The sequence below is a fragment of the Phyllopteryx taeniolatus genome, chromosome 21, assembly GCF_024500385.1.
Source record: "Phyllopteryx taeniolatus isolate TA_2022b chromosome 21, UOR_Ptae_1.2, whole genome shotgun sequence".
NCBI lineage: Eukaryota > Metazoa > Chordata > Actinopteri > Syngnathiformes > Syngnathidae > Phyllopteryx > Phyllopteryx taeniolatus.
In genome coordinates, this window is record NC_084522.1 from 11,278,673 (window position 1) to 11,304,796 (window position 26,124).

The 26,124-nt window shown below is 40.7% G+C and overlaps 1 protein-coding gene and 1 long non-coding RNA gene across 6 annotated transcripts in view; one reads left to right on the top strand and one right to left on the bottom strand.

The window, feature by feature from the left end:
• Positions 1 to 17,120, bottom strand: part of hivep1 (HIVEP zinc finger 1) — a 62,910-nt gene extending 45,790 nt beyond the window's left edge. The window contains exons 1-3 of one of the 5 annotated variants that reach the window (XM_061759311.1): positions 16,970 to 17,065; positions 15,938 to 15,979; positions 14,829 to 15,210 (exon numbers count right to left, since the gene is read on the bottom strand). In XM_061759311.1, the coding sequence (XP_061615295.1) occupies positions 14,829 to 14,868 (40 nt within the window). In that variant the 5' untranslated portion in view covers positions 14,869 to 15,210; positions 15,938 to 15,979; positions 16,970 to 17,065. Of the gene's footprint in view, positions 1 to 14,828; positions 15,211 to 15,937; positions 15,998 to 16,969 lie in introns of those variants that run through there. The other 4 variants (XM_061759315.1, XM_061759312.1, XM_061759313.1 and 1 more) reach the window with 4 other exon arrangements.
• On the top strand, positions 8,119 to 10,960 carry LOC133470682 (uncharacterized). The gene is made up of 3 exons (XR_009786045.1): positions 8,119 to 9,239; positions 9,313 to 9,365; positions 9,471 to 10,960. It is a non-coding gene; the product is annotated as an uncharacterized LOC133470682 (long non-coding RNA).
• Positions 17,121 to 26,124: the final 9,004 nt, after the last annotated feature.

Consider the following 26,124-nt stretch of genomic DNA (forward strand, 5'->3'; position numbering starts at 1 on the left):
GTTGTACTTTTTCTCAATTTAGTTCTGAAGTGTCATTAAACAGCCCCGTCACAAATAAGAATTTGCATCCAGTAGTGCTGCAATTAGCTACATGATACATTGTATTCAGTTCCCTCCAGGTAATCCAGAGATATCAGATTCAAAAGAATGACAACTTTAGTTCATCAGCCAGTAGCTGCTAGCAGCATAGACGAGTCATGTATTGCTTTGGTTGTACGGGCCCAAATACCAAACTAGCACCATAACATTAGAATTGCAGCTGTCGGAAATAGCAGACAAGATGTTACCGGAACTACCATAAACAGCCATTGTCTCAACAGTTTTCAGATCAACAAAAGCATAGCACACTTTTCCTACCATCACACTGCGGAAAGAAGCCTTGCTGCAATTTTCAGTAATCATTTCTAACTGCTTGTTGTGCTCCTAAATGTGTAACCTTCTTAAAATGTCTCCACTGAGTGCCTTCACATTCCACAGATCACCAGGTGTTTCAATAGAGGAAGAATATCAAATCATCACCTGAGAAAGGCAGCGAAGTGATGTGATGGTATAACCTGTACAACAGCCACGTGCAGTTTATTTTTTTACAAACGCAAATTGACAAATCTTTGACAGCATTTTTGTTTTATAGAGGTTACTTCAGGCAAATCAACAGCTCATTTTCATGTAAGGCCTGAAAATGTGTCAACTCCCACTGCATGTGACTCTAAAGTAGCGCAAACCACACACCCGAACTCTGATTAGCTCCCGCTTGCAAGAATGATGCCAAACATCACACTCAACAGAGACACAGCAAGAGTCAGTGTTGATAAATACAGCCCACCACCTGACCTTAAAGACAGCAGTCAGCAACTGTCTGCTTTCTCCCTCCGATCTGCACACCTGCACTGAACATCTAGTAGCACAACACCCGTCTTTTTTACTCAAGGTCTCCTCATGGCAGACATGCTAACATGACTAACTTGATGAATACATGATGAAAGTTTGTCATAACTGAAATTTAAAAAATATTAGCATCTCCAACAACTATGGTAGTTGCAATAAAATTTTGTCCACAGCGGGATTCTAACAGTATCCCTCTGGTTCCAAAGCTTGAATACTTTCAATCTCACTGCTGCCTTTATGTTGGGAAAGATACAAAAGTAACTTCTTCTTTGGCATCTGTCAATTAAGGTTAAGCTTCACAAAAGTGAAAACCACAGAACATCAAACACGTCAGTCGGAACGAGACACAATAACAAACAACAACAATGGAAGAAAACAAAGGACCCTGTAATCAAGTTCTGAATCGTGTTGATGTTGGTCATAGTAACAAAACCAGAGACTGACGAGACTAATCACACTGATGGCAGCAAGAAAAACTGTTGCAGCAAAAAGTGGAGACTGTGGGGTAACTAATGTTATTTTTAGCTATGCGTCTTCAAAATAATGGGAATGGAATGTGAATAAGACAAAACACTTGTCTTCTTTTAACAAAATATGCAAAGAATTAAGAAAACAAAGTGTTCAATGTTCTCCACTATTGTTCGTTCTTTTTCGTTGAAGTCATGGTCTTTGTCAGGCTGGTATGACATCACTGGTTAGGTAGCTGGCATAGCTTTGGCCAGTATACGTACAACGAAATGCAAAACAGATTAAGGATTACCATTCCAAACTGTCCCACAGAAAACTGAACTGTAAAACTGTGGAAAACATGGGCTGTTGAATCAGCTATGATGCGAATGAGTACAGAAAACAGGGGATTAACAGCAAGGCAACTGGGAATGTCTGAATGCACCTCTGGCCTCATCACTCCCACTGTGGTTGACAGGATAGAGCGGGAATAAAGCGGTTTTCCCCTCCGATCTAAACTGACACGGACACATTCAGCAATTGTTACGGAGCAGCCTCAGTCAAACCCCAGACCTCACTGTACCGCTCTGTGCCAGGCTGCCAGCCACTGTGTCTTGAATTGACAGTATTGTTGTTGCCTCGCTGAGCTTTTTCCCGAACCTTCGCTGACAGCATAAATTGGCTTGGTCTCTTGCCGCAACACAACACATCATCAAATGAGTCTGTATAAAATTACTGGCATTGCACATGCTTAAGTGTGCATGTTTCCTCCTACATTCACCACATTGCAACAACTTCCCTAAAAATCATTTTATCTCACTGCACTTTTCCACATAACGTCTTCACTTGTCTTTTAAACCCTCACTCTCGCCCCCCTACTCGTAGGAGGTTCCAGCAGTAGGACACAAGGAACAGCACCTGCAGCCCGAGACTCATGCTGCTCTGTTTCCCTGGCAACCCCTTCATTGGGCTCTGCTTGTGCAAGCCATTAAGCAATGCCAGCTCTGTACACACACACACACACACACACACACAAGCGCCCCCACACCATCACTCTTTTAAGGGTTTCCGGGACTAGCGTTACTGCTCTTTTTTTATTTGAGCAGTTTGAAACTTTTCTTTTTTACCTTTAAAGTACAGCAGTTTTACTCGTATCACATTTTCCCCTCGATCATAAAAAAAATACCCCCTGGATTTAGCAGCATCAATATAACAGAGAAAGTTTTTCTAAGTGTATTTCTCTGGAGATGACATACAGTATGAGCGTGAGTGTGTATGAGCTCTCCACCCACTCAATGTGTCATGCACACATCTCCAAATAATGCGACATCCAGTCCTAGCACCGCACCACGGGGAGACTTTCTTCCACTACTCTCGGCCTCTTTGCTGACGTGAGCGCGGACAAATCCTTTTTGGCTCCGAACTCCATTTTCCCCTCATCATTCCAACTCCTACGCCAGAGCTCACCTTTCTGAGTTGCCAACATCAATGCGGCTCAACCGAGTTTCCAGGAAGTGGCTCTCCAGGCGAGAGCAGCTCACCTGGGGAGGGAGAAGGTGCATGCGTGTGCAAACTCAGGCATAAGAGACTAACAAGAATGAGAAGGTCACTGTTCGTTAGCTCCAATTTGACTCGGCTCGCCTTGAGCCCTTCACTAATGCTTCACTTTGAAAAGTTTAAGCCTAATAAATTTGACTGACTGGAACGCAGTACTTTGTTACTCACCCACGAGGAAGCCAAGGACACACACATGTGCACACACACACTGACCTGACAGGTCATCTTTCGACATTTATGCCTGAGAGGACAAACTCACTCCTCTTGAATAATGCTGAAAACAAATGCCTCAGTTTTCACACTCAGCGATGTGTAGCTGCAACACTTATTATACACTGGAAACACACATGCAATACCTTATATGCATGAGCAAGAATGTGGTTGAGCTATGATATTAGTCACCAGAGTTCAATAAAAAAAAGCAGTGGTTCAAGTTGAGAGATTGTGCAGAGGAAACGTGGCAGGCGGAAGACAACTTCGATAAGGTGACAGACAGAATTTAACAAACAGTAATTGTAGGCCACATGACCAACAGCCACATTGAAAAATATTAAAAATGTATAAGGGTATTTGTGGTTTTATCTGAAGCATCATTGAGTACACTAACCAGAATATTGTTAGTTATATCAATTATACAACTACATATGTGGCTGAACACACAGCAGTCAACATGATAAATAAATGAAAGCTATCTGTTGTTGCTTTGGGGCAGAGTACAAGCAACTGGCTGTTTAAAGCAGTATAAAAAAAATCTGTCTTTATGAAAAAACACTTTTGATCAAAACTTTCAAAGAGGAATTTATTTTTAAAAATGCTTATGTTTGTAGGTGTGTAGTTTACAGTGGTGTAGAACTGTACATCGTCAATCATATTTGCTAAGAGTTGTTTCTAACATACAATGCAAACATTACTAAATACAGTGATAAATGAACTCTTTGTAAAAGCAGAATATTTGATACAGCTTCAGTATTAGGTTTTCTTTGATCGAACAGCTGTACCTAATGTGTGTGGCCGGTGAGTGTAGAAGGTGTTTTAGAGTTGAATATTATTAATGGTCCAGTGGTTAATTTAACATATTGTTAAATCAATAAATACCTACAAACGTATAAAACTATGCATCTTGACCTTTGTAAAGAAAGTATTTTCGAATCAGCCTAATGCTGTGACTGGTATGTACAAATAGTAACTCAAGCTCAGGTGATCAAGCTGAAAGAAAAACATGCTCTGCTATTTGAAATATGTGCTAAGTAGAAAATTGACAAATTAGTTTCCTCGAAACCAGATGTCACCAGGTGTTAGGGAGGTTCTCTCATTCTCCTGCATTGTGAAGTTACCCTCGGGGCTGGTGGGTAACTCCCATTTACAAATCACAAAACGGGGCGTAAAATGGCTTGAGAGATGAAGCTGTTCCGTGATAATAACAATTTCCTTGATCAAAAATGGATGATGTTCAGTGTCTGAAGTCTATGAGCCTATGTGCCATTTAAAGGTAGTGCACAGTGGAAAGTGACTGCAAAGTACTTCAGTTCCATTAACGAGAATGAGGAGACATTAACCCACATTTCAGAATGGCAAAGTGAGCAGCAGCCTTCCATTTTTTCCACCACGCTAAGTTTCATGTACTCAAAGTATGGCCATCTGAATTCTAGGCTCCCTGCCCTCTCGCTCTGCTTTTCTCTCTCTCAAAGTGAAAACTTTTCTGAGGTTATACCTCCACACGGAGCAGACTTCCCCAAACGAGTTTCTGCCTGTCTGTTGTAGTTACTGTTGCTAAAACCCAGGTTTATTCCTGCCCCTGGGAGAGAACTTCCCTTTGTGTGAATCTTGATACATTCACACACTGTAATTTGAAGGGCCCGTACGGAAACACTGGTTTGGCTGTCTGAGCATGACACAACATGTAAAAATCCATTCAACAAGGCCAGGCTTTTAATGCTTTCTCTTCCCTGCTAAATGCATTTACATAAACCAAATGAATGTTTACTTACTTGAATGACCTTAGTAGTTTTAAAAATAAATAAAAAAGGGCAAACTAAAGTTTGTCTCTTTTCAATTGGCCTCTGATCAGAGTCAATGCATGTGACAGAGAAAACCCTGGCTGATCCTTTCTGTGGGGTCAAAGGACACTTACATCTCCTAATTAGGCAACTGTGGACAGAAAAGCAAACTGTCAGGCCATCTTCATGCCAAAGAATGCCCCTAAAGTTGTTAAATTTGGAATTTTCAGGAAAACTTTCACGACAAATGTATGTATATCGCACAAGTTTAATGAGCTTTTTGGCAGCAATTATTCTAAGAGGAGGACCAGCCTTAACAAGGAGGGTTAAAAGGAAAACGTGAGAAGCGAAAAATACATATAATATACTTGTAGCAAGCGACTCCACATTCAAAACAATAAGTCCAATGTGACCATGCGCATCTGAATGTAAGTTAAGAGTTTTTAATGCAGCGCATTAGACTGTTTTTGACATTTTACACTTACTAAAGTTAGTTTGTCGCTGGCAATAGCTGATCCATAATGACTTGCAGGCAATAAATGAATAAAATGGCAACTAGTCTGCTAGTCTGCTTCCTGACTACTGTCAAACTTCCCTTATTCAAGGCACAAACCCCCTCAACCTTGAGTCTCTCAATGATGGGCCATAGTATCAAATTTTTAAAAAAATACAGTACAATTAAAATTGTGTTTTATTATTTTTGTGTGGTTAACTTATTTTTACCCTTTCATGACAATTAAAAATGTTAAATGATTAAAATTGCCTGCACCCTTAGTAAAGGTTCTATGATGGTAACAATTGCATCCTGATTATTTCCACTAATCAAAATATTGTCACATTTAAACAAATCCCAGAATTGCCTGAGTTCAACCTCTGATGTCCCACTGTAGTTGATTTAACTGACTATTTAAACATGGTTAGCAAAAAGTCAATCATTAACAGGCAAAGTTGTTGAAAATTACTGAGCCAGAACCTGATAGATAGAAATCTGCACTGTTTCCAACAATGTTGCAACTACTCAAATCATTAATGATATGACAGTTAAAGTAAATTATATCTCTAAACATGAACTGTAATCAAATTTGTAACATACAACACAATTTACCTACGTTCATAACTATTCCTGAGCATCTTAGAGCGTCTCTCTGTGTTCGTCTTTGCCCGGTGAACATTTTCCATCTTGTTAAAATACAGCCGCTTTCACTGCAGTTGTTGGGCATTCATCATGCAGCATGCTCCCTGCTAAAGCTGGGGCCAGACCTGTTGGGCTTTAGAGAAGCTTTTAATATGACATGCGGAATGCAGAGTCCGTTCCATAAATAATGGCATTGCTAAAAAGCCTGCATACATTTTCAGGGGCACTTGGGCCGTAGACAAAAAAAAAAAAAACATTCCACAGACGGATGACAAACACCACAGGGTGGATGGGTGAAGTTTAAAGCGACATCAAGTCCAAATTAAACCGATTGATGAATGGAGAATAAAAGCAGTCTTTAACATGCTTATTTCAAAATCAGTGGACCGTGTTTTTTTTATTCCAATTAATCTGAGGTTTTAACACTTTCTTTGCAGTCTTTAAAGCTGTTTTTTTAACACTTCATGTGTACAGGATGTCATCATCACAGATTGTACTATGAATTTGAATTCCGTGTTCATTTAGTTTGCACAATAATTTACAATATCACGCAAATAAAATCAATGCTGACTTTACTTGGTGTTCTTTTGTGAGCAGCAATGTAAAAGTGCACAGAGGGAAAATGTTTCTTAATAATAATAATAATAATTATAATAATAAGCTATTTCTGCCTCAACTTGAAATGTTGAGGCAGTGTGATTACCGGTAAGTGTGATTAAGATGATTTTTTTTGTTTTAATCACTTGCTCCATAACAAACAAAACATGACATTTTCTATGCTTTCATTAGCTTGCAAAAATAAGAAGCACAATTAGTTACGTTAAAAACACACTATTTGGATCTGTCTGGATCCACCTGCCTCCATCTTTGTGACGACAGGCTCTGGGAATGGGAAAGGTCCTAACTTTCCAGATTGAAAAGAATATTCAAGACTGCTCCCTTTCAATAGATCAGGATATAATAAGACCACCCAGGCTGACCTAAACCAAATCCCCACTGACATTTGGGTTTCAGACTGTAGTCACAATGTGACCAGAGGTGTCTGCTTTTTTAGAATGACATACTCTACCTGAACTAACTTTGCCATGAATTAACCACTGTAAACTACAATCAAAGCATTAAGACATTTACTGCAGTAACGTAAACCATTCCAAGACAGGTCAAAAACTATGGACGTCGGGACATGCGGCAATTATTTTATATTTAGGGCCATGTATGCTAATGTTGTTCATTTAAGAAATCTTCAATTTCCTCCCATAAAACCTCACAGAAATTGAAGAAAAATGCTAGCACCAAAATTTTGCAGAATTTGTCACATTAAGTAAACTGGAATTTCGTTAAAGGGTCTGAGTGTTTGTACTGTTCATTTTATTTCACCTGCTTAATGTTTCCCTACCAGCCATGAGCTAAGTGTTGCTGCTAATGTCCACAGAGAGAGAGAGAGAGAGAGAGAGAGATAGTCTGTCTGAGGGGGGAAACCACTGTGTTTGGCTTGAGCTGCTTAGAGAACAGCTGTTTGACCAAAGTAAACACAAGAAGGGAGAGGGGGGCTGCAGGAGTTCCAAAATTTCTGCATTGTTACCCGCAAAGTATGTCATGAAGGAAAAACACACACAAGAGGCAGCATGGATAATAACATTTCGCAGGGGAGAAAGTGGAAGTATTGTTAGAGCTGGTTGTTGGCTAGTAAAACTGTTTTAAATGCTCAAATGCAAATTTGGTAGGAAATTGTACAAAAAGTAAGTAGCACACACACACGCACACACACACACACACACACACACTAATACGCCCAATGACTCACTCCCAAAAAACATTTCACAAAAATGGAAAACATAAAGCACTGCAATCTCTATATTTTGCCATGAACGCCATATCATGCCTGAATTTCAAAGCAGTCAGTATTGGGGCATATTACTGTTATCATCAAAATATATTAATTTTAAAAAACACACACAAAGCTTTATCCAGAAACACAAAAATACTGTATAGTATATACTGTAATCCAACTAAATTCTCATGAGAAGTGGCTCAATTGTGAAACTGTCCTTGCCATTTCCTCCCTGTTCATCTTTGTATTGTTCAGCTGCTCCATGAATGAATGTCTTAACTCCCTGCTGATTGTAAATGATTCCTTTGTCACCTGTGACTGGGATTTTCCTTCCTTAAGAAAGAAAAAAAGAAAATAAGAATGCACAGTCAAACTCAGTGGACAATTCCTCCCTTGCTGGTGTATACAGTGTGTGATCGTTTATTATGATTCGGTGAGAATTACAGCCAGGAATGCTCTGCTAAAGTAACCAGAGGATTAATCAAAAACAACAGACAAAAAGTTCCGTCCGATCTGCCAATTCTGCACAGGTCAGTAACTCAAAGTGCACGATCTACGCAAAGCTTGTGCTGGACTAATAGCCTGCTATCACTATGTCAACAAAAGAATGAGGAAAAAAGGCACATTGATTTACGTCGGGCCAAAAGTGTTTTAAATTGTTGCATCAGTCACACTCACTTTTGTGAATGTCATGATGAATGTTTCTCAATCAAGCACGCCATCTGGTCTGACAGCACATAGCTGCAGAGCCATGTTGCACTGAGTGTTTATACCAGTCACTTCCTCAACTGGAATTTAAATTTAAAAAATGAAAATGAAGGTGAAACTGAGTGTTGTTTTTGTTATTTGTAAAGTATGTTAAATTAGATCTTTGCAGGAAAGAACACATTGGTGCACAAAAATAAATAAATAAACGGGGGAACAAATAACCAATCACAATGTCAAGTCAATCACACTTAGGGTATCAACCTGTCTAGTTAGGACTATGTGGATTGTGGCTCAAGTACACAGACAACAAAGGAAAGGAGAGGCAACTCGCAAGACAACACATTAAGAAATAACTTCTAGGTGGTGGCTACTGGCTACAGACCATTTTCCTCTCCTCATCCATTCTGGACGATCCCTGCTGAGTTCTACTTATTTCCAGTGCCCTCGCCACTCGTGGTAGCATGAGGTAGCCTCAGCAGACCGCAGATGTTGTCAGGTAGCGCAGCCCAACCTCAGGGAGCACTGTGGCCACAGGGTTTACTTTGTTTCCAGCACAGTGTCAAGAGTGTGGAAGAGATACCAGGCGACAGGCCAGCACGCAAGGAGAGGTACAGGGGAGGCGTAGGACGGCTGCAGAACTGCTAACTGGTCCGTTTCATATTTTCCTTTGTTTAACCTGGTAAGGCAATTGAGAACAATTTCTCATTTACAATGCCGACCTGGAGTCAATTTATGGTGTGTGTCTTGCCCAGGGACACTTCGACAGCGGACAATCAGAGCTGGGATCCGAACCAGCAACCCCTCGGTAAGTGGACAGTAGGCGCTACCAACTGAGCCACTTTTTGTGTCCTTGAAAAAAAAAAGAAAAAAAAATTACCTACGGCGTGTGTGTTTCTGCCCAAACTGTCAGAAAGAGATTCCCTGAAGGTGGCTTTCGGACCCGACATCCACAAGTGGGGCATGTAATCACAGCCCGGGACAGTGCAGCCCAAAGGACACCAAAATTGGCAGATTTGCTGTTTGTCCGGACAGCTGAAGAGTGTTCATTCCAACAAACAGTCCCAGTTTCCAGGTTCTAGTCTGCAATGGGATCCAAACATTACCACAGCAGACCTGACAAACAGCATATTCCTTTTTTTTTGTTCACTAGCCACAATGAGCCACATCTATCAAATACATTTCATACCCACATGAAGAACTTGCATTTATTTACTTATCATTCCTGTCGGTTCTCTTGTAAGATTACAGTTTACAAGAGCCCTAAACAACTCATAACAACACACACAAATATAGCCAAAAGTTACTTCTAATGAAACAAAAAGAGCAACTGTTACATAACTTTTTTTCAATGATGCAGCTTTGCAGCAGATTGGTTCCAACAGGACAGGGGTTTCATAAGACAATTGTTTTACAAATAAGTGCAACTTTAATTGATATGATCTGGGCGATTTGTAACCCCTGTGGTTTATGAAACCACTTACTAATCCTCAGAAACAGCAGGACATGTCCTATCAGCAGAAGCTGGCATGCTCGCTCAGTGGTGGAGCCACCATCAGCATACTAAAAGTCCTGGGCTGCAGATACGCAGCGGTAAGCACAAATTTATACATACCTGGAAAAAGTGTGCAAAAGATATGGTCTGCACAATAGCGCAAGGCAGCCAAGACCAAGAACTGCTACAACCTAATAGCAACTCACATCACTTAGTTCAGTGTTGCATGTACAACCCCAATTCCAATGAAGTTGGGACGTTGTGTTAAACAAATAAAAACAGAATACAATGATTTGCAAATCATGTTCAACCTATATTTAATTGAATACACTACAAAGACAAGATATTTAATGTTCAAACTGATAAACTTTATTGTTTTTAGCAAATAATCATTAACTTAGAATTTTATGGCTGCAACACGTTCGACAAAAGCTGGGACAGGGTCATGTGTACCACTGTGTTACATCACCTTTTCTTTTAACAACATTCAATAAACGTTTGGGAACTGAGGACACTAATTGTTGAAGCTTTGTAGGTGGAATTCTTTCCCATTCTTGCTTCATGTACAGCTTCAGCTGTTCAACAGTCCAGTTCCGTTTTTATTTATGTTTAACACAACGTCCCAACTTCATTGGAATTGGGGTTGTTACATTGTAAAATGATTCAGTTCAGGAGTACTTTTTATACTAGCTAAGAGATTTTCTTTTCTAATTCGATTTTCCCTTTCAAACCTTGGTAGTTTGCAGAAGGAATACCTTTACATTACTCCTGCCTTTACATGGACATGTTATAGATGGCTTCTTGGTCTGATGAGACATTGCCTTGTATACCTGTCCAATTTAAGACAAAAGCAGGCAAGTTGATGTGTGTAAAGTCAGATTTCAGATGAGTAAATGGTTCTTTTATACCGGTCAACGTGCTCCCTCAAAATAGTGCTTTAATAATATTTAAAGGCTGACTTTTTGTATGGTGATGTTCTAGAGTACAGTGTTTTATTGGTCAAAATAAGGTCCGTTTTCTTTCTTCAAACATCGAAGCAGAATCATGTGATTGTGAGAAGGATTCTGAGCGCTCCAAGGAAAAGACATTTTCACAGATGTGTTTACGCATGTGAGAGCATGCCTTCCATTAGCATTTCCTGCTTAATGAAGGTAAGGCCTCGACTGAAGCTCAAGGAAGAAACTGGGAGTCTGTGACGCAAATTAAAAAGAACTAAAAAGAAGTAGAAGAACAAAGTATGAGATGGGGAGGAAGTAAACATGGGTGCTCCCTGTGCATTGTTGGGTTTCCACCATGCATTCTCTCTGTAACTTACATTATATTGATATTTCTGACTTAAATGACTAAACTAGATAAAAAGGGATAAAAGTGTAAAACAAATTATTGAGTTTCTGAATCTGGAGGGCCCATCGTGTTCAAACTATTGTCAAACAAACACCTTTGCATGTCCAGATGCACCACCAAATGCAAAAATTACAAGACACTGCAGCAGCTGCAGTGCCACCTCCTCCCTGATTAGAAACACAGGACAAGGTTGACATTAAAATAACATCAAGTTGGCTGCTGATTCCTTTGTCTACATCATAATTATTTCCATTGTTTGACCAAGTGTCTGTTTATATGTCAGATCAACAAGAGGTGCTCAAAGGCAATGGGAAATTTGCCATGCAGAGCAACTGTTGGAGAATAGCAACGATGCATACTTTCACACCCAGCATGTAACGCTACAAATTCCCAGATCTGTGAAGAGCAAACGTCTGTTGACACATGAATCTGTCAGTTCACAACATAACACACAAGCCCTTTCAGCCAATGGGTGGCAATATGCTGAGGCTTCCATATGCTCCATCAGCCAAATCTTTGGTGTGTGATGCTGCTGCTGCAGGCTGGAGTATGAAATTATCTGATTAAAATTCCCCATACATTGTTACATAACAATAATAACCAGAAGGGTGTAGACCTGAAAACATTGACAAGTATGGCACTAAACTGCAGTATGGTGAGAAGTAATAAAAGATGAGAACAAGACAATCAAGGAGCACAACAACCAGTAAACAAAAAAAATAATGGGCCCAAATTAATTGATTGTTAAGAACAGTGTTGATTGTGTGGAATTGTGTGGGTTGTTGATTAAATGTGAAGCAACTGAGGCAAAATAAAGTCCATTACTTGGGTGCAAGCAGCTAAGGTGCTGTTGATGAAGTCTTAACTAGCTCTAGTTATTCTGTAGTTCAGAATAATTACAGGAAAAGAACAGCATAGCATTACATCAGTGATGGGATGTTAGCCTACTCGAACATCTGAACTTTATTTGGGGTTAATCACAGGCACTTTATATAGTGGCTGGTTTCTGCTGACTCCTGTATAACATTAGTTTGGATGTGACTGGTTAAATACAAACACAGCCTCAGTCGTAAGAGGGCATGCACTCGTCTGCAACCACATTATCTCATTTGTTTAGTTTTACTTACACGACACGATGGACTGGTCACCAGCCAATTGCACAACATACAGACATACAAACAAGAACTGAGAGAATAGCTCACCAAAGGAAGATTCAATTCTATACCTGACCCTCAGAATTGTAAGGCAGAAACAAGTCCACCATGCTGCCACATTAAAAGTAACATATTAGTTGAGGACAATGTCCAAAGCCCAAAACATAGCTTGCTTTTATATACAAAGGGACAGCAAGCAAAATATACAGAAGAGTTTAAATCCACCTTGAGGTAGCATAATAGATATAATTAAAAAAAAAAAAAAAAAGGTCAATTAAGTGATCACATCCAATTTTACAAAGGCGATAAATATTTATATTCATGAGAGTGGGATTCAATGAGCACAAATGGTTAAAAAACTTCAAAGGCTAATCCCAAATGCATCCTCCAGGAAAATATTAAGTACAATATTTTTCAGTGTTTAATGGCCATTTCTGAATTTGAAGTTAGTTCATTCTGTGTTGTGATATAATCCCTAACATCGCTCTGTCACTTAATACATTTAAAAATTAACATCCATGAATTAATTAGATAATTGTAGCCGTGTTTCCTAATTAATACAGGTCGTAATAGCGGATCAACTCGTCGCCGATGTTACGTGTGCTTCGCGGTTCCGCTGGGACCATAACCAGGGCCACGACCCGCAGCACCTCAACGTGAAAATACAAAAGACCAGCGCAACAAATGCAACACGGGCTGATCTGATGAGCAAAAATGTTGCTTAAATGTAAGAGTATAGCAATAGAGGATGTCTGCTCCAGAGGTGGGTAGAGTAGCCAAACATTGTACTCAAGTAAGAGTACTGTTATTTGTGACTCAAGTAAAAGTAACAAGTACGCAGTAAAATAATTACTCAAGTACTGAGTAAATAGTAACTTCTGATTTTTTTAACCACAACATGAACATCAATAAAAAATAATTACAAAATAAAATGTGAATCTACAAATTCTGATGTTACTGTGTGTGTGTCTGTGTGTGTGTGTGTGTGTGTGTGTGTGTGTGTATCCACAGTCAAAACTACAAAAAAAAAAAAAACATCTGCAATTTACTGCAGGGTGTTTTCTCAAGTTATAAGTGTGCTGAAATTATCATGTTTGTGCAGACAGTGCCGACAAATACTACAATACATGAAAGCTGTTGTTTTTGTTCCTCTAAATGTAAACAGTAGCGGGTCATTGCCTTGATGTTATGGTAACGATGACCTTCCCAACATGGCCGCCACGTAGGCACGACAATCAGCGGGGTTGTCCTATCTAGTGTTAATACCTATTCACAGGAAGCCCAATGGAAGACGTTGTGTGAGGTCATGTGACTTTCTTGTGTCATTTGATTGGTGAACTAGACTTAAAAGATTGCCGCAAACAGTGCCCAATGCGGAAGTCGAAGTCTTGCGCACGAAATGGTCGATAAATAAGCAATATTTGATAAATAAAAGTAGCGAGCGACATTTAGATCATTGTAACGGAGTAAAAGTACCGTTACTTCTTAAGAACAGAAGCGGAAGTGTTTTTTCTGGTCTCGTCAACTCCTGTGACTTATTGAAAGCAGGTTGCGAGCGCACAGGCGGAACCTCGGGCCAATCCGCTCGCATATATTAGTCCGCCGCGGAGTAATATTCACAATTTCATCTGTGTGCGGATGGTGGATGAGTGCCAGCGTTCAAGGAGTACGAAACAGCCTACGACGTCAGCGACCGCGACCTCCCCGCCACAAGGAAAAACTCATCGGATCTGTACGATTCACGTAAATGGCCTATTTTGAGTTTAAAACGGCGAATTCCGACAAAAGGCGACTGATTTGCGTGTATGATTTTTAAACAAAAATGGTGCATTGGACTGATTTTTGTTTAATCAGCAGTCTTTCTGTGGCCACTTGGGTATTGTAGAAAAGCTTTTAAATTACTACATTATTGGCCCAACATTAGATACCTATATCAAACATTTGACTTTTTCAAGAACAATAAAGGACATTTTTGATGGATAGTCAGGTTTTTATGTACCAATTTGCAGTGGTTTAGAACTACCCTGCTTCATACATAGCAAATACCGAGCGATGTTTTTAATATGTAGATTAAAATATTTAGTTACGTGACAAAGGAAAGAAAACCTTTTAGGTTGAAGCAGTGGATCTGCAGTGATGCTCTGACAATGACAATCAAAGCCAAGCATTGTTACTTTGATTGTATGAGTAATGAAGTGTATGGGGACTGCATGTACTGTATACTGCTCCACAAGGAAGAGACACAGGGGTTTTGAAAATCCCAACGGCGCAAACTCACCTTTTAGATTTTTCGGGTTGTTCTGCTTGGTACGCGGCATCTTTCCTCCTCAGTTCACAAGTGCATCTTGGGAAAACTGGGTGCTACTGCCGGACCCTGTGAGGAGTTGAGATCTGTGGCGGCGGCGTCTGCATACATCTACAACAAAAACACACAAGTAAGAATACGTTTAGCATAAACGTCGCACTATGTTGGCCTTGTATTCTGTCACTTGGCAGCTCTGTGCCAGTCTCGGACAGAGCTGCTGATTGAAGTTCATCCTCAAACAGGTGCCCCGGCTTCTCAGAGGTCCTCTGTGGTAGCATTCAGTGTCGCTGGGGCCACGGTCAGATGGAGGTGCGAGTATACCGCCTCATATCGGCATCAGATGCGACCTGCCACTCTGAGTTTCGGGGAAAAGAAGCTTGATTTACATGTGGGTGGCTGCTCCCCACTGATGAAAGATGCAAACAATAAAAGCTCTGTGTGCGCTACCAACAAATGCTCAGGGTGACATCGAGGATAAGCATCAACACATGTGTGCCCCTGTTTAAGTTCACAGCACAACAACACGCCAATAAAGAAGGAGTCTTTTTGCTCATATTGGACAACATTGCAAAATTAAAAGTTTGATTAGGGTAAGGTTTTATGAAAATGCAGATTTCGGGGGAAATAACAGATTCAGGTACAGAAAGGTAGATGTTTGTACAAATGCACATTTTTAGCCCATGTAGCTGCAAAATGTGATCCCAGATATGGAACCACACGCCTCCATAAGGTGGATCAAGGCATAAAATGCAGAGATCACATTGTCAAAAATAAAAACAATAAATGGCACGTTGGTGCTTTCTTTCCCTTGCATCATCCGTATAAAGTCCGGCTGAGACATATCAACACCTGCACACTGCAGTGAGCAGCATTGCTTTAGGAATCCTCCTTTGTTTGCCCTCCGCCGTTATTACATAACACTTACTACAAGTGGATGCTTTTTCTCCATACACTTGCTACATGTGGCGCTAGAGCAATGACATCATCGGATGAGAGCAGAACTGACGGCTGCATCATCTGCCTGCATATAACCACGTTTCTTTAGAAGTGCCAGCATGCGTGCCACACGACGAGGCTCTCACCTGGATGCACACTTTGGATTCTCCAGAGCAGCTTCGGCGATGCTGGCGAAGGGAGGAGAGAGACGTGCACGCCGGTCAGTCAGTCTGTCTGTCTGTCTGTCTGCAAGCCTGTCTTACCCCCCCCCCCCCCCCCCTCTCTCTCTCTCTCCTCCGAGTGTGTGCGTGATGTTTGAGGAAACACCCCGATGCTCACCCGAGAAAAAAACACTATCACGGCTGAAATGTCCTAACGCTGCCGCTGCTGGTTGGAAAACACCTGAACACATTTCCACGCGCACCCGTGGACCCATAGGAGCCATTATGTAAAATAAGGGCATGTGCAAATGTGCGCACTGCGATAGATGAGCGTGCCTGTTAATTTGGAGACGATCCACGTTGTGTCAATCACAGTTTAAGATGGGTTTTTTTATTTATTATTTTTATTTTTTTTGCTAACTCCAGCAAAGGACGAGGCGAGCCAACACAATGCATGTGGGGAAATCGTGTATTTTGTTGCAACACGTGAACGCCCTGCAAGAGAGGGAGGAGCCAGGGAAAACCCCTCGCTGTCTCTGCAACAGCTAAATGGAACACTTCCCTTCAGACAACAAAACCCCCCTCGCGCATGCACGTTTAGCACAACATTGGTATAGGCAGACCCGCACATGCACGTACATAAGGAGAAAGAAGAAGAAAAAAAGCTCGGAGCTTACATACAATATGGCAAAAAGGCAAGCGGACATAATGGAGAGACTTAAGTTAAGAGAGTGAATAACACCCAGCGGGGCACCGCGAATAGGCTAGCTTCCACGTGAACTTTTACGTTGGTGACAAGCAGGACGAGACCACAAATGAAATGAAAGCAGCTTTCAGAGGCTAACAGGCGACCTGTAACACGAGAGAGTAGAAACCCGCCCGGGCAGCGTCTCTCGCGGGGGTGGTTGGGTGGTTGGGGGGCGGGGGACACACACGCAGGAATACACGGCAACTACACTCCGAGTGGGTTTACTCATTCTCACGGGAGTTGTTTAGCTACTGACAGTCGTAACGTACCTTTAAAGCGACGAAAGAGGGGGTTCAGCTCCGGATTTCTGCCTTCACCTTCTCCCTCACTTTCTATTGCAGGAAACAGACAGGCCCTCTGACGTCACCGGGGGTCCCGTCTCCGCCTCCCAGCCAAGGGGTGTCCTCCAGAGCCAGCGGGAGGTTCGCGACGGCCGCAACGCCCGTAATTTCCACTCACTCGCCGAAGCTAATTCTCACCCACGTTTCGTATCTGTCTTATAAGGCGAAATAAAACACACAAAACGTTACACGTGAGCCATAGAAGCGCGTGTATATCGTCCAGTATGTAGCCACAATGACATGTCGTTGTACGCACACCCCCTTGGCGGAGCCTCATCCTCTCTCTCCTCGGCGCATAGTTTAGGATTGACGGTTTTCCCGGAGGTTCCTTGTTGTCAGGTCGCGTTGTGCCCCTCCGCCACCACCGCCCGGGCTTTCCCATGCACTAACCCGCAGCGGGGACACAACAGCCGGCCTTTCTGCTTGGATTACCCGGAGAGAGCTGCTTGTAGTCAGTCTCAAACAACCACACGCGTTCAATAATAGCGCTTCAATGAAGAAAGAAAACAAATTAGCAGTCGTTTCGCCCAAGTAGTTTACGTGTGCTTCCGCCATTTGCTTTCTATAATGTAACGTATGAAGTCGGACTCACTAGTGCCTTGTTCCTATTCTCGGAATATTGTAAGGTCAACATGATAATTTGAATAACCTGAACGATAGATAGTCGATCAAAATCATCTTTATTTTGCCAAGTATGTCCAAAAAACACAAGGAATTTGTCTCCGGTAGTTGGAGCCGCTCTAGTACGACAACAGACAGTCAATTGACAGAGAATACTTTTGAGACATAAAGACATTGAGAAAAACAGTCACTGAGCAATAAAAGGTTGCTAGTAATGTGGTAATGCCGGTACAATTTTATTTTATTTTTTTGCTTTTGTTTTTTTGACAATTGTCCAAAAAGATGCAAAGTCCTCTAGCACTTAGAGCAGTTTGAATGACTAATATAGCAATAGTCCGGTGCAATGACCATTGTGCAAAGGGCGCCGAGACTTCAAGGAGTGTATGCAGTTTAAAGTGACGTGCAGCGCGATAATCTGGGACAATGTCAATTGTGCAAATGTTGCAGATACTCCTCAATCTGTGTGCAAATGGAGCAGATGCTACTGTGGCATGAGCGGCCAGTATTGGTCAACAACAGATATGCAAATAGTGCAGCGGGGTGAGACTACCACAGTGAGTATCTAATATATATATAATATATATATATATATATATATATATATATATGTATGTATGTATGTATGCATGTACAGTATATATATATACACCCCATGAAAGCATACCCAATGTTGTGTATTGTGATCAGATACATTACTAAAAATATCACCTACTTTTTTCAACATTCGACAATAACGTATAAAAGTCATGTCAGTAAAAAAGAGACATGAAACAAGTATTATCCATAATATAAACTCACCGCCCAACTCATAAATCCAGCCATCCACCCATCCATTTTCTATAGGATATTTCACCACGATGTCATACGTACAAATGCCGAAGCTTTCTCCTATGGCAACACTAGTAAACAAACCCACGTCATTTTGACCAATGCAGAGTGATTGAGAAAACACGGTCACTGTTACAAGCATGGAAGGGAAACTGTAATTTGCATTTCAGTAGGTAAGTTAGAAATTCATACATCATGAACATGATCATCGAGGAAGTGGCTAATTCATTCAGGAGATAACAGTAAATGAATTGCCTGAACCTTGGTCTTGGTACATGTAGCCTAAAGGCAGGCATACTTGCATAACATCTAAATGACCATCAAGTGATGATTTTGGTGACTGATGCTGTTTGACATACAATTTGTTAGGCTATGGAAGGTGGGGTATTTCCCTGTTTTTAAAGTAAGAAAACTATTATCTCATTAGCTTGAGTTGTTTTATTGCTTAGATTACTGGCACAGGCATGCTCTTTTAATGGTGAAATGGCTAACCAATATGTTTTGGTACCAACCAAACTTTTTTACATACTTTAGAGAAAATGTCTTCCACACACTCGAACACGGAGGTTTTAGTTCCCAGTGTGTAGCTAAATTTAGAATTTTAATGATACGCATTAAATGTATCCTCCTCATGAGAGGCATCTCTGGTTTCATCTGATTTGATTTATTTATTATTTTTTTTGGGAAGGAAATTAATAAAAATCTTAACCTTTTTGTGTAAAATTGATAGGGTGAGGATAGGGACTGGACCGGACCGCAAGTAGCCAAAATCTGCGGATAATTGAAGCCCATTATAATTGCACTGGGATTTTATTTATTTTTTGATCCCAGAAATTGTTGAATACGTGGGGATAAACTGCCAGTAAGCGGTTTTGGGGTAGCCCCCCTCCCCCAAAAAGGAAAACAAATGGATAAAAAATTGGAAAACTGAAAAAAAAGATCTGTGAATATCTGTGACAGCATATCGCAGATCACATGTAGACAAACGATCATTCGCACTCAGATTCACACCTGTGGGCCGTTTAGAGTCTTCAGTTAACCTAAAATGCATGTTTTTGGCATGTGCTAAAATTTGAACCTGAGACCTCTTGAAAGTGAGGCAGATGTGCTACAAACTAGTCAATTGTGCTGTCGACCCATAAATCCATCCATCCATCCATTTTCTGAGCCGCTTCTCCTCACTAGGGTCGCGGGCTTGTTGGAGCCTATCCCAGCTATCATCGGGCAGGAGGCAGGGTACACCCTGAACTGGTTGCCAGCCAGTCGCAATGGCACATATAAACAAACAACCATTCACACTCACATTCACACCTACGGGCAATTTAGAGTCGTCAATGAACCTACCACGCATGTCTTTGGGATGTGGGAGGAAACCGGAGAGCCCGGAGAAAACCCACGCAGGCACGGGGAGAACATGCAAACTCCACACAGGCGGGCCGGGGATTGAACCCCGGACCTCAGAACTGTGAGGCAGACAGTCTAACCAGTCATTCACCGTGCCGCCACCCAGAAATCCAAACCTGTTAATTAAATGAATTTTAGATTCCTAATTAGCCTAATGGAGTATGGGAGAAACACCACCTCATCCACACAAACCCCCCAAACAGAAAGCGAGCGTAGTCCAGTACAAAACACTGGACCACTGTGCCGCCCCCCTGTCTGGTCATGACGTAATGTTTTTATTTTCATCCTCTGCCCATATTCCTTGCTTTATGCCCACCACGAGTTGGCCCAGCTATGACACATCACAGAACCACAAAGGTCAGGCTATTTTTTACTGAACAGTATGGGCTCTTGTGAAATGTGTAGATGCAGTATAGGAATTATATTTTACCCAAGCACCATTCTTTCATTTAAGCAGCAAAACAACATCAAAACACACATCATTAGGTTCACCAGGAGCACAAACACACAATGAAATGGGAATTTAGTGGATGTTTCTTGTTTATGTATTAAAAACACCATATGATTCAAGTGAAGAGGCTGTGCTTTAATACTGAGTAACACTATGAGGCAATATTAAACAAATGGGAAGATCATTTCAGACATCTTTGTAGTTTTATTGTATTTATTGTACTGCTAGTTATGAAAAATAAATGCAAAGCAAGGATACTGCAGTAAGGCATTACCATTAATAAGTGATTGTGTGACAGCCACCCACCGTCGCATTACAGGCTTCCTGCAGACCGCAGAGTGGGACTCCTGGCTCAGTTTGCACTTTATGACTCACCTGCTTCAGCTACGACTTGAAATAGCTCATTTGAATGGAGAAACTTTTTATTTTTGTTGTATTATTTTGCAAGTGTTGGTATGCGGTAGTCTTTGTATGTTTAGATGTAAACAAGGATGCTGATTTTATTATATTAAGTCTTTACGAGAGGCGTCAAAGACTTCATGCATGTGACTACGTCTACCTTAAATGCAATCAAATATAATCGTCTGAAATGATGACGGTTTTTGCAGAGGGTTGTCAGTTTTGACAAATGTGGCCCCCCTCCTCCACCACCACCACCGCCACCGCCACCACCACCACCCTCATGCTGTCTGCACGCCCACATCATAACGGAGATGTTTTTATCCTTTTCAGTGCTGAAAGATAAGCACTGCATGGGAAACGGAATAGAACAATGTATAATGTGAAAATAGACTAATAAAACAACAGTTTTATAAGATGATAACACATTTGAGTTAATGTATTACATGCAGTGGAGTAACAAATAATGTAACCTAGGAAACATCTGTGAGTAGAACATTTTAGGATGATTACTATCTAACCAACTATTAGTTGGATGTCAAAGTCCACCATTTTTTGACAGCATTTGGACTGTGTTTGTACTATTTTTAGTACAAACACTAAACCCCCCCCCCAAAAAAAAATTGTGTTCCCAGTGGTGTAGAACTGCATTCAATCAGACTGTGATTCTCGAATAGTACAAGCAAATGCTCAGGATGACGCAAGACAAGTTAATGGCACTGTAAAGTACAAACAATTTCAAAAAACACATTGTTAAATGAATATCTCTCTGTCAATGAGTTTATTATCTATTGCATTTAGTTGCTTACTTAAGAGCTCTTGGGCGACATGCTGACGTCATGCATGTCTGCGGTTTGAACTCCGAAGTTTTGGGTGACTTCAGAGGTGTACCGTACTTTTCCTCAAAACTTTGGTCAAACTTCTACCCACAGCAGTATTTATATCAAACTCAAATGCTATCACCACTAACGTCAATGTTTTCATTTCAGCATGTAATTGGCAAAGTAGACTGGTTATGTGCTTATTTCAGATGATGAGACTTAAAGGATTTTGACATTTTTGAGTTTTGCTGCTTCTTAAATGTTGCAAGTAATTTTTGGCCCAATCAGAGTGTAATGCAAGTACAGTGTGTGGTTTCTGAAAGAGGCAGTTTAAATCATGTGGTTACCTAACGCTGCTAATGTTCTTCATCCTCAGGCCTGCCAAGTTATCAATTTGGTCAAGTCATCCATTTTCTGTAGCACTTTTCCTGGGTAACTGGAGGCTATCACTGCTGACTCACATTTTTGGAGAATGTCCAGCATACCCGTAGTATAACCCACAGGAGCACAGGTAGAACATGCAAAATCCCTTAAGGCCTCAGCCCAGATTTGAACCGATTATTACTTTCTGAGGTTCTCTTTATTATTTTTCTTTTTCTATTTTTCTTTCTAAAGACAAACATTGTTGCGGGTTATTTTGAAAAACCTTAAGGGACCCTCTTATTTTGTAAATACAGTATTGCAAATCTGTGGGTCCAATTGCAGAATAAAAGGTGCCTGGTGGTTCACCTATTTTCCTTCCTTCCTCAGTTACCATCTTGGAAGAGATTTCTTTTCACCAAAAACTCTCAAACTTGATTAAGCCTGTTGTCAATGCAGTGATATCATCAGCATCAAGTGATTTCAAAGATGGTGACTTACTCAGTTGCATCAGTGACCGACGGTCATGCTAATAATATCCAAAAGAAAGTACGCGCAGCTGCCCAGCAGAACAAACAGCCTCTTGTGTTGAGGGAAGGCACTTGTGATCTTGTTCATGGATGTGCTGTAACGTCCATGAGGGTTTTGGTGCTGGTGCTTTTTTTTATTGTATTTATTTGATCAAAAATAGATATTTATTGAAATCAACCTATTTTAAAAGACAATGCTTGTGTGCACCCAGTTAAGCATTTGGGTAAAGTTTGTTGCCACAGTGTTTATAAGGTGGAGCCATTTTATATTTCATTAAGGACTGGTGATAAACACCTTATATAAAGCAAAGCTAGAACAGCCACAAGTCCCTGCAATAATAATAAAACAAAATCCAATCAGTTGTCCTATTTCTGATTATTAAAGGGGAATTGTAAGGCTAGGTCTACTGTTCTTATTGTCATTTGTATTCGTAAAGAAAGCTTGTTTACTTGTGTTAATCAATGAAAAGAACAAGACGAAAATTGATTGCAGATTTAAATGTAACTGAAGCCTTAGAGCCAATTTTCAGTTTCCATCCATTCTGTGGGGAACACGTTGCTGGATGCCTTGTTTTCACAACACCATATGATGTTACATAACTGAGGCTGTTGCCTTGGTAATGCTCAGACTCCTCCCCTGAGTCAACCACACGCACACACACACACACACACACACACACGCGCGCACGCACACACACACACACGCATGCATTGATGTTCAGGCATCAGTACATTCCTCAACTACATGGCTGGTGAGGTTTATAGAAAAGAAACTAATCCTGCAAAGTGTTCACATTAAAAAAAACAAAAAACACTTAACTAATTTCCCACTGCAAAGGAACTTGGCCACTCAGAGAATGAATGTGTCTGATTTTGAGGTGCATTGGCCATGGGTCAAAACAAAAATTGGTATCCTTGGAGTGCTAGATGTCCAAAGTAGAGTGGACGCAGACACATCTTTAACACTTGATGAAAAGATGGCAAGAATATTCCAGGTAGAATGTGGATGATTAATGGGTGGATGGAGTAGCCCTAGTTCGAATGTTACCTTGTGGTAGGATGCTATAATTACGACTCAGTGGTTGGTTACCGTGTGCCTGTATTTTTATAGTTTATTGCTGTGTATGCATTTGTATATTTATGAATATGTGTACGTATGTATTTTTGTCCATTGACTGTGAGATACCGGAATTTCCCCAGTGGGATTAATAAAGTATCTCTCATTATCATTGTCATCGTCGTCATCATCATCAATGTTGGATGGGTAAGTATGAGAAGACGACTAGAAGGACAGATGGATGAATGGTGCGCGAGTAGTGGGTGGGTGGATGATGGCTGAAAGGATGGATGTTAGATGGATGAAGGGATGGCTGTAAGGATCATAAATAAATGGAAGAGGTTGAATGGTTGCATCGTGGTATGGATGCAATAATGGTGGATAGCTACAGGTAGGTATGTATGGATGACTAGAAGAATGGATGGATGATGGCACAGTTTGGAATGGGTGGATGGATGGATGGATGGTGGCAGAATGGGTAGAATGATGGAACGATACTGTTGTGTTTTAGCATATTGTCAATTAACAGTAAAAAGGGAAGGCTGAAGCCTGGGGCAGTCCATCTCTATATGACTGAAAATGTATCCACAATATATGATCGTAAATTTAAGCAAGCAATTAGCTTTTTGAAAAGAAAAAACTGCCTCAAAGAAAATAGACATATAACACATCTGATCTCAATGAATCTTAAGGAAATAACATTTGTGCAAATCTCGATCTAAATCCACTTAAGAGCATCTACAGCCATTGTACAGTACTGTGATTTATGTGGTATTTGGGGTTGCATGATTGGGGCAGAAGTGGAAGCACTTTATTGATGACACCAAGTGGAAAAATCTAGTGCCCAATACAAAGAAAATCACATTTTTTCCAATGCCAACTTTGAATGCAGCATTTCTCGGAAAATTGAGTTGAGGTAATTCCATTTTACCCGAGTGGTTCAATCCAGACATTTAAAGTATGCTTTTAGGGGGGGGGGGGATATATCCCCTTCATTTTGGTGTGCCCAGTTGACCCACATGCATTTATTCATTTTCTATGGCGCTTGGCCTCATTAGTGTTAGGTGAGCTGGAGCCTATCCCAGCTGACTTTGGGCGACAAGACGGTTAAACCTTAAACCCTGGACTGGCCGCCAGCCGCGCACATATATTCAAAATTTTACTGTCTTTAATGAACCTAACGTGTATGGGTTTTTTTTATTGCGGAAGGAAGCCAGAGTACCTGTAGAAAACACTCATGCAAACTCAACACATGTAGGAATGTCAGAGCCGACCGAGTTTCGAACCCAGAACCTCTCGACTGTCAGGAAGACGGCCTACAGTTGACCTACATCTCACTTGTGAATGAAATAAAACATTTTAGGATGCCATTAAAAACATGACCAACAACAGTTTGTTTCTTTATAGGCCTAAATGGACCTGCAGATGCGTTGAAGAGGCGAAACTGATGATATCTCAACGTCGTCATAATCATCATCACAGAACAGGATGAAGGATGAGGGAGAAGAGGCTGGAATTCTGTCTCCTGAAGCAGCTTCTTTTTTTTTTTTTTTTTTTTTGGAGCAGTCAACATTTCCAGTGACGTGACCACAGGGAGGAAAATTCCTTCTGTTGGGAAGGCCTGGCTTTGCTAATAAAGGAAAATGCTTATATGACAAGAGGCTGTTTGCACGCCATTTTGAGATGAGTGCAAGGAGCAGAAAGGAAATTATTTTAGTCCTTTATGAGGAAAAAAGATAGATTCACTGTCTAGAAGACAAATGTACAGCAATGATCTTGATGTTTTGGTGTTTTACCCAGCTGGGAAATGCATTTTTTTCCTCTGCTGATAATAAAATACAAAGTCAATAATGTCCATATTGAGACTGATCGCAATAGACTGCCAGCGATACAATAAATTATGTGTAAAGCATTCACAATTAACTCAAATTAAGATGAATCTGATTCAACATAATACAATGTGATGCAATGCCATTTTATAGAGATTTCATAGCTGGAGGTATATAGTGCAACTCTTTCCCCGTTGGGTTAAATGCATGTAACTTTGACATTACACAGTTGTCATTTCTTTTATAATGCTCCTCTAATTTCCTATATATAGACAATATTTAATGGAGTATGCTGCAGTTAAGATTTATAATGGTTATGTGAACATCATTGATCAGTTTATTGTGATTGATTGCATTGAAATTGCATCGGAATATCTGATCTGTCTATTTAGGTTGCAGTTGCATTTGGAGATATGCAATTAATAGCTGATTTTTATCCACATTTGGAAGAGGCCTGATCCCAATCCAGGCATCTCTGATTCCAAAGTATTGTTTTCTTTTTAAACTGTAAGCTACGCATCGTGATCTGAAATTATATCATGACTCATTTTAGACAGTATGATGATGCACATTCCTAGTTTGAAGGTGGAATTTGAATCCATATAAAAAGTGGACTGGACATGGATGGATGTCTGCACTGGCTACCTGCATCCCTTTAAATATCAGGTTGGTTGTGTGCATGTGATCGTCACTAGAACCTTGTTTTAATGTCCTTGTTGTCATCTTTTTCATAGTACAACCAGTGCATAGGATGAATTCTACATGCATTAGCAATAACATTAA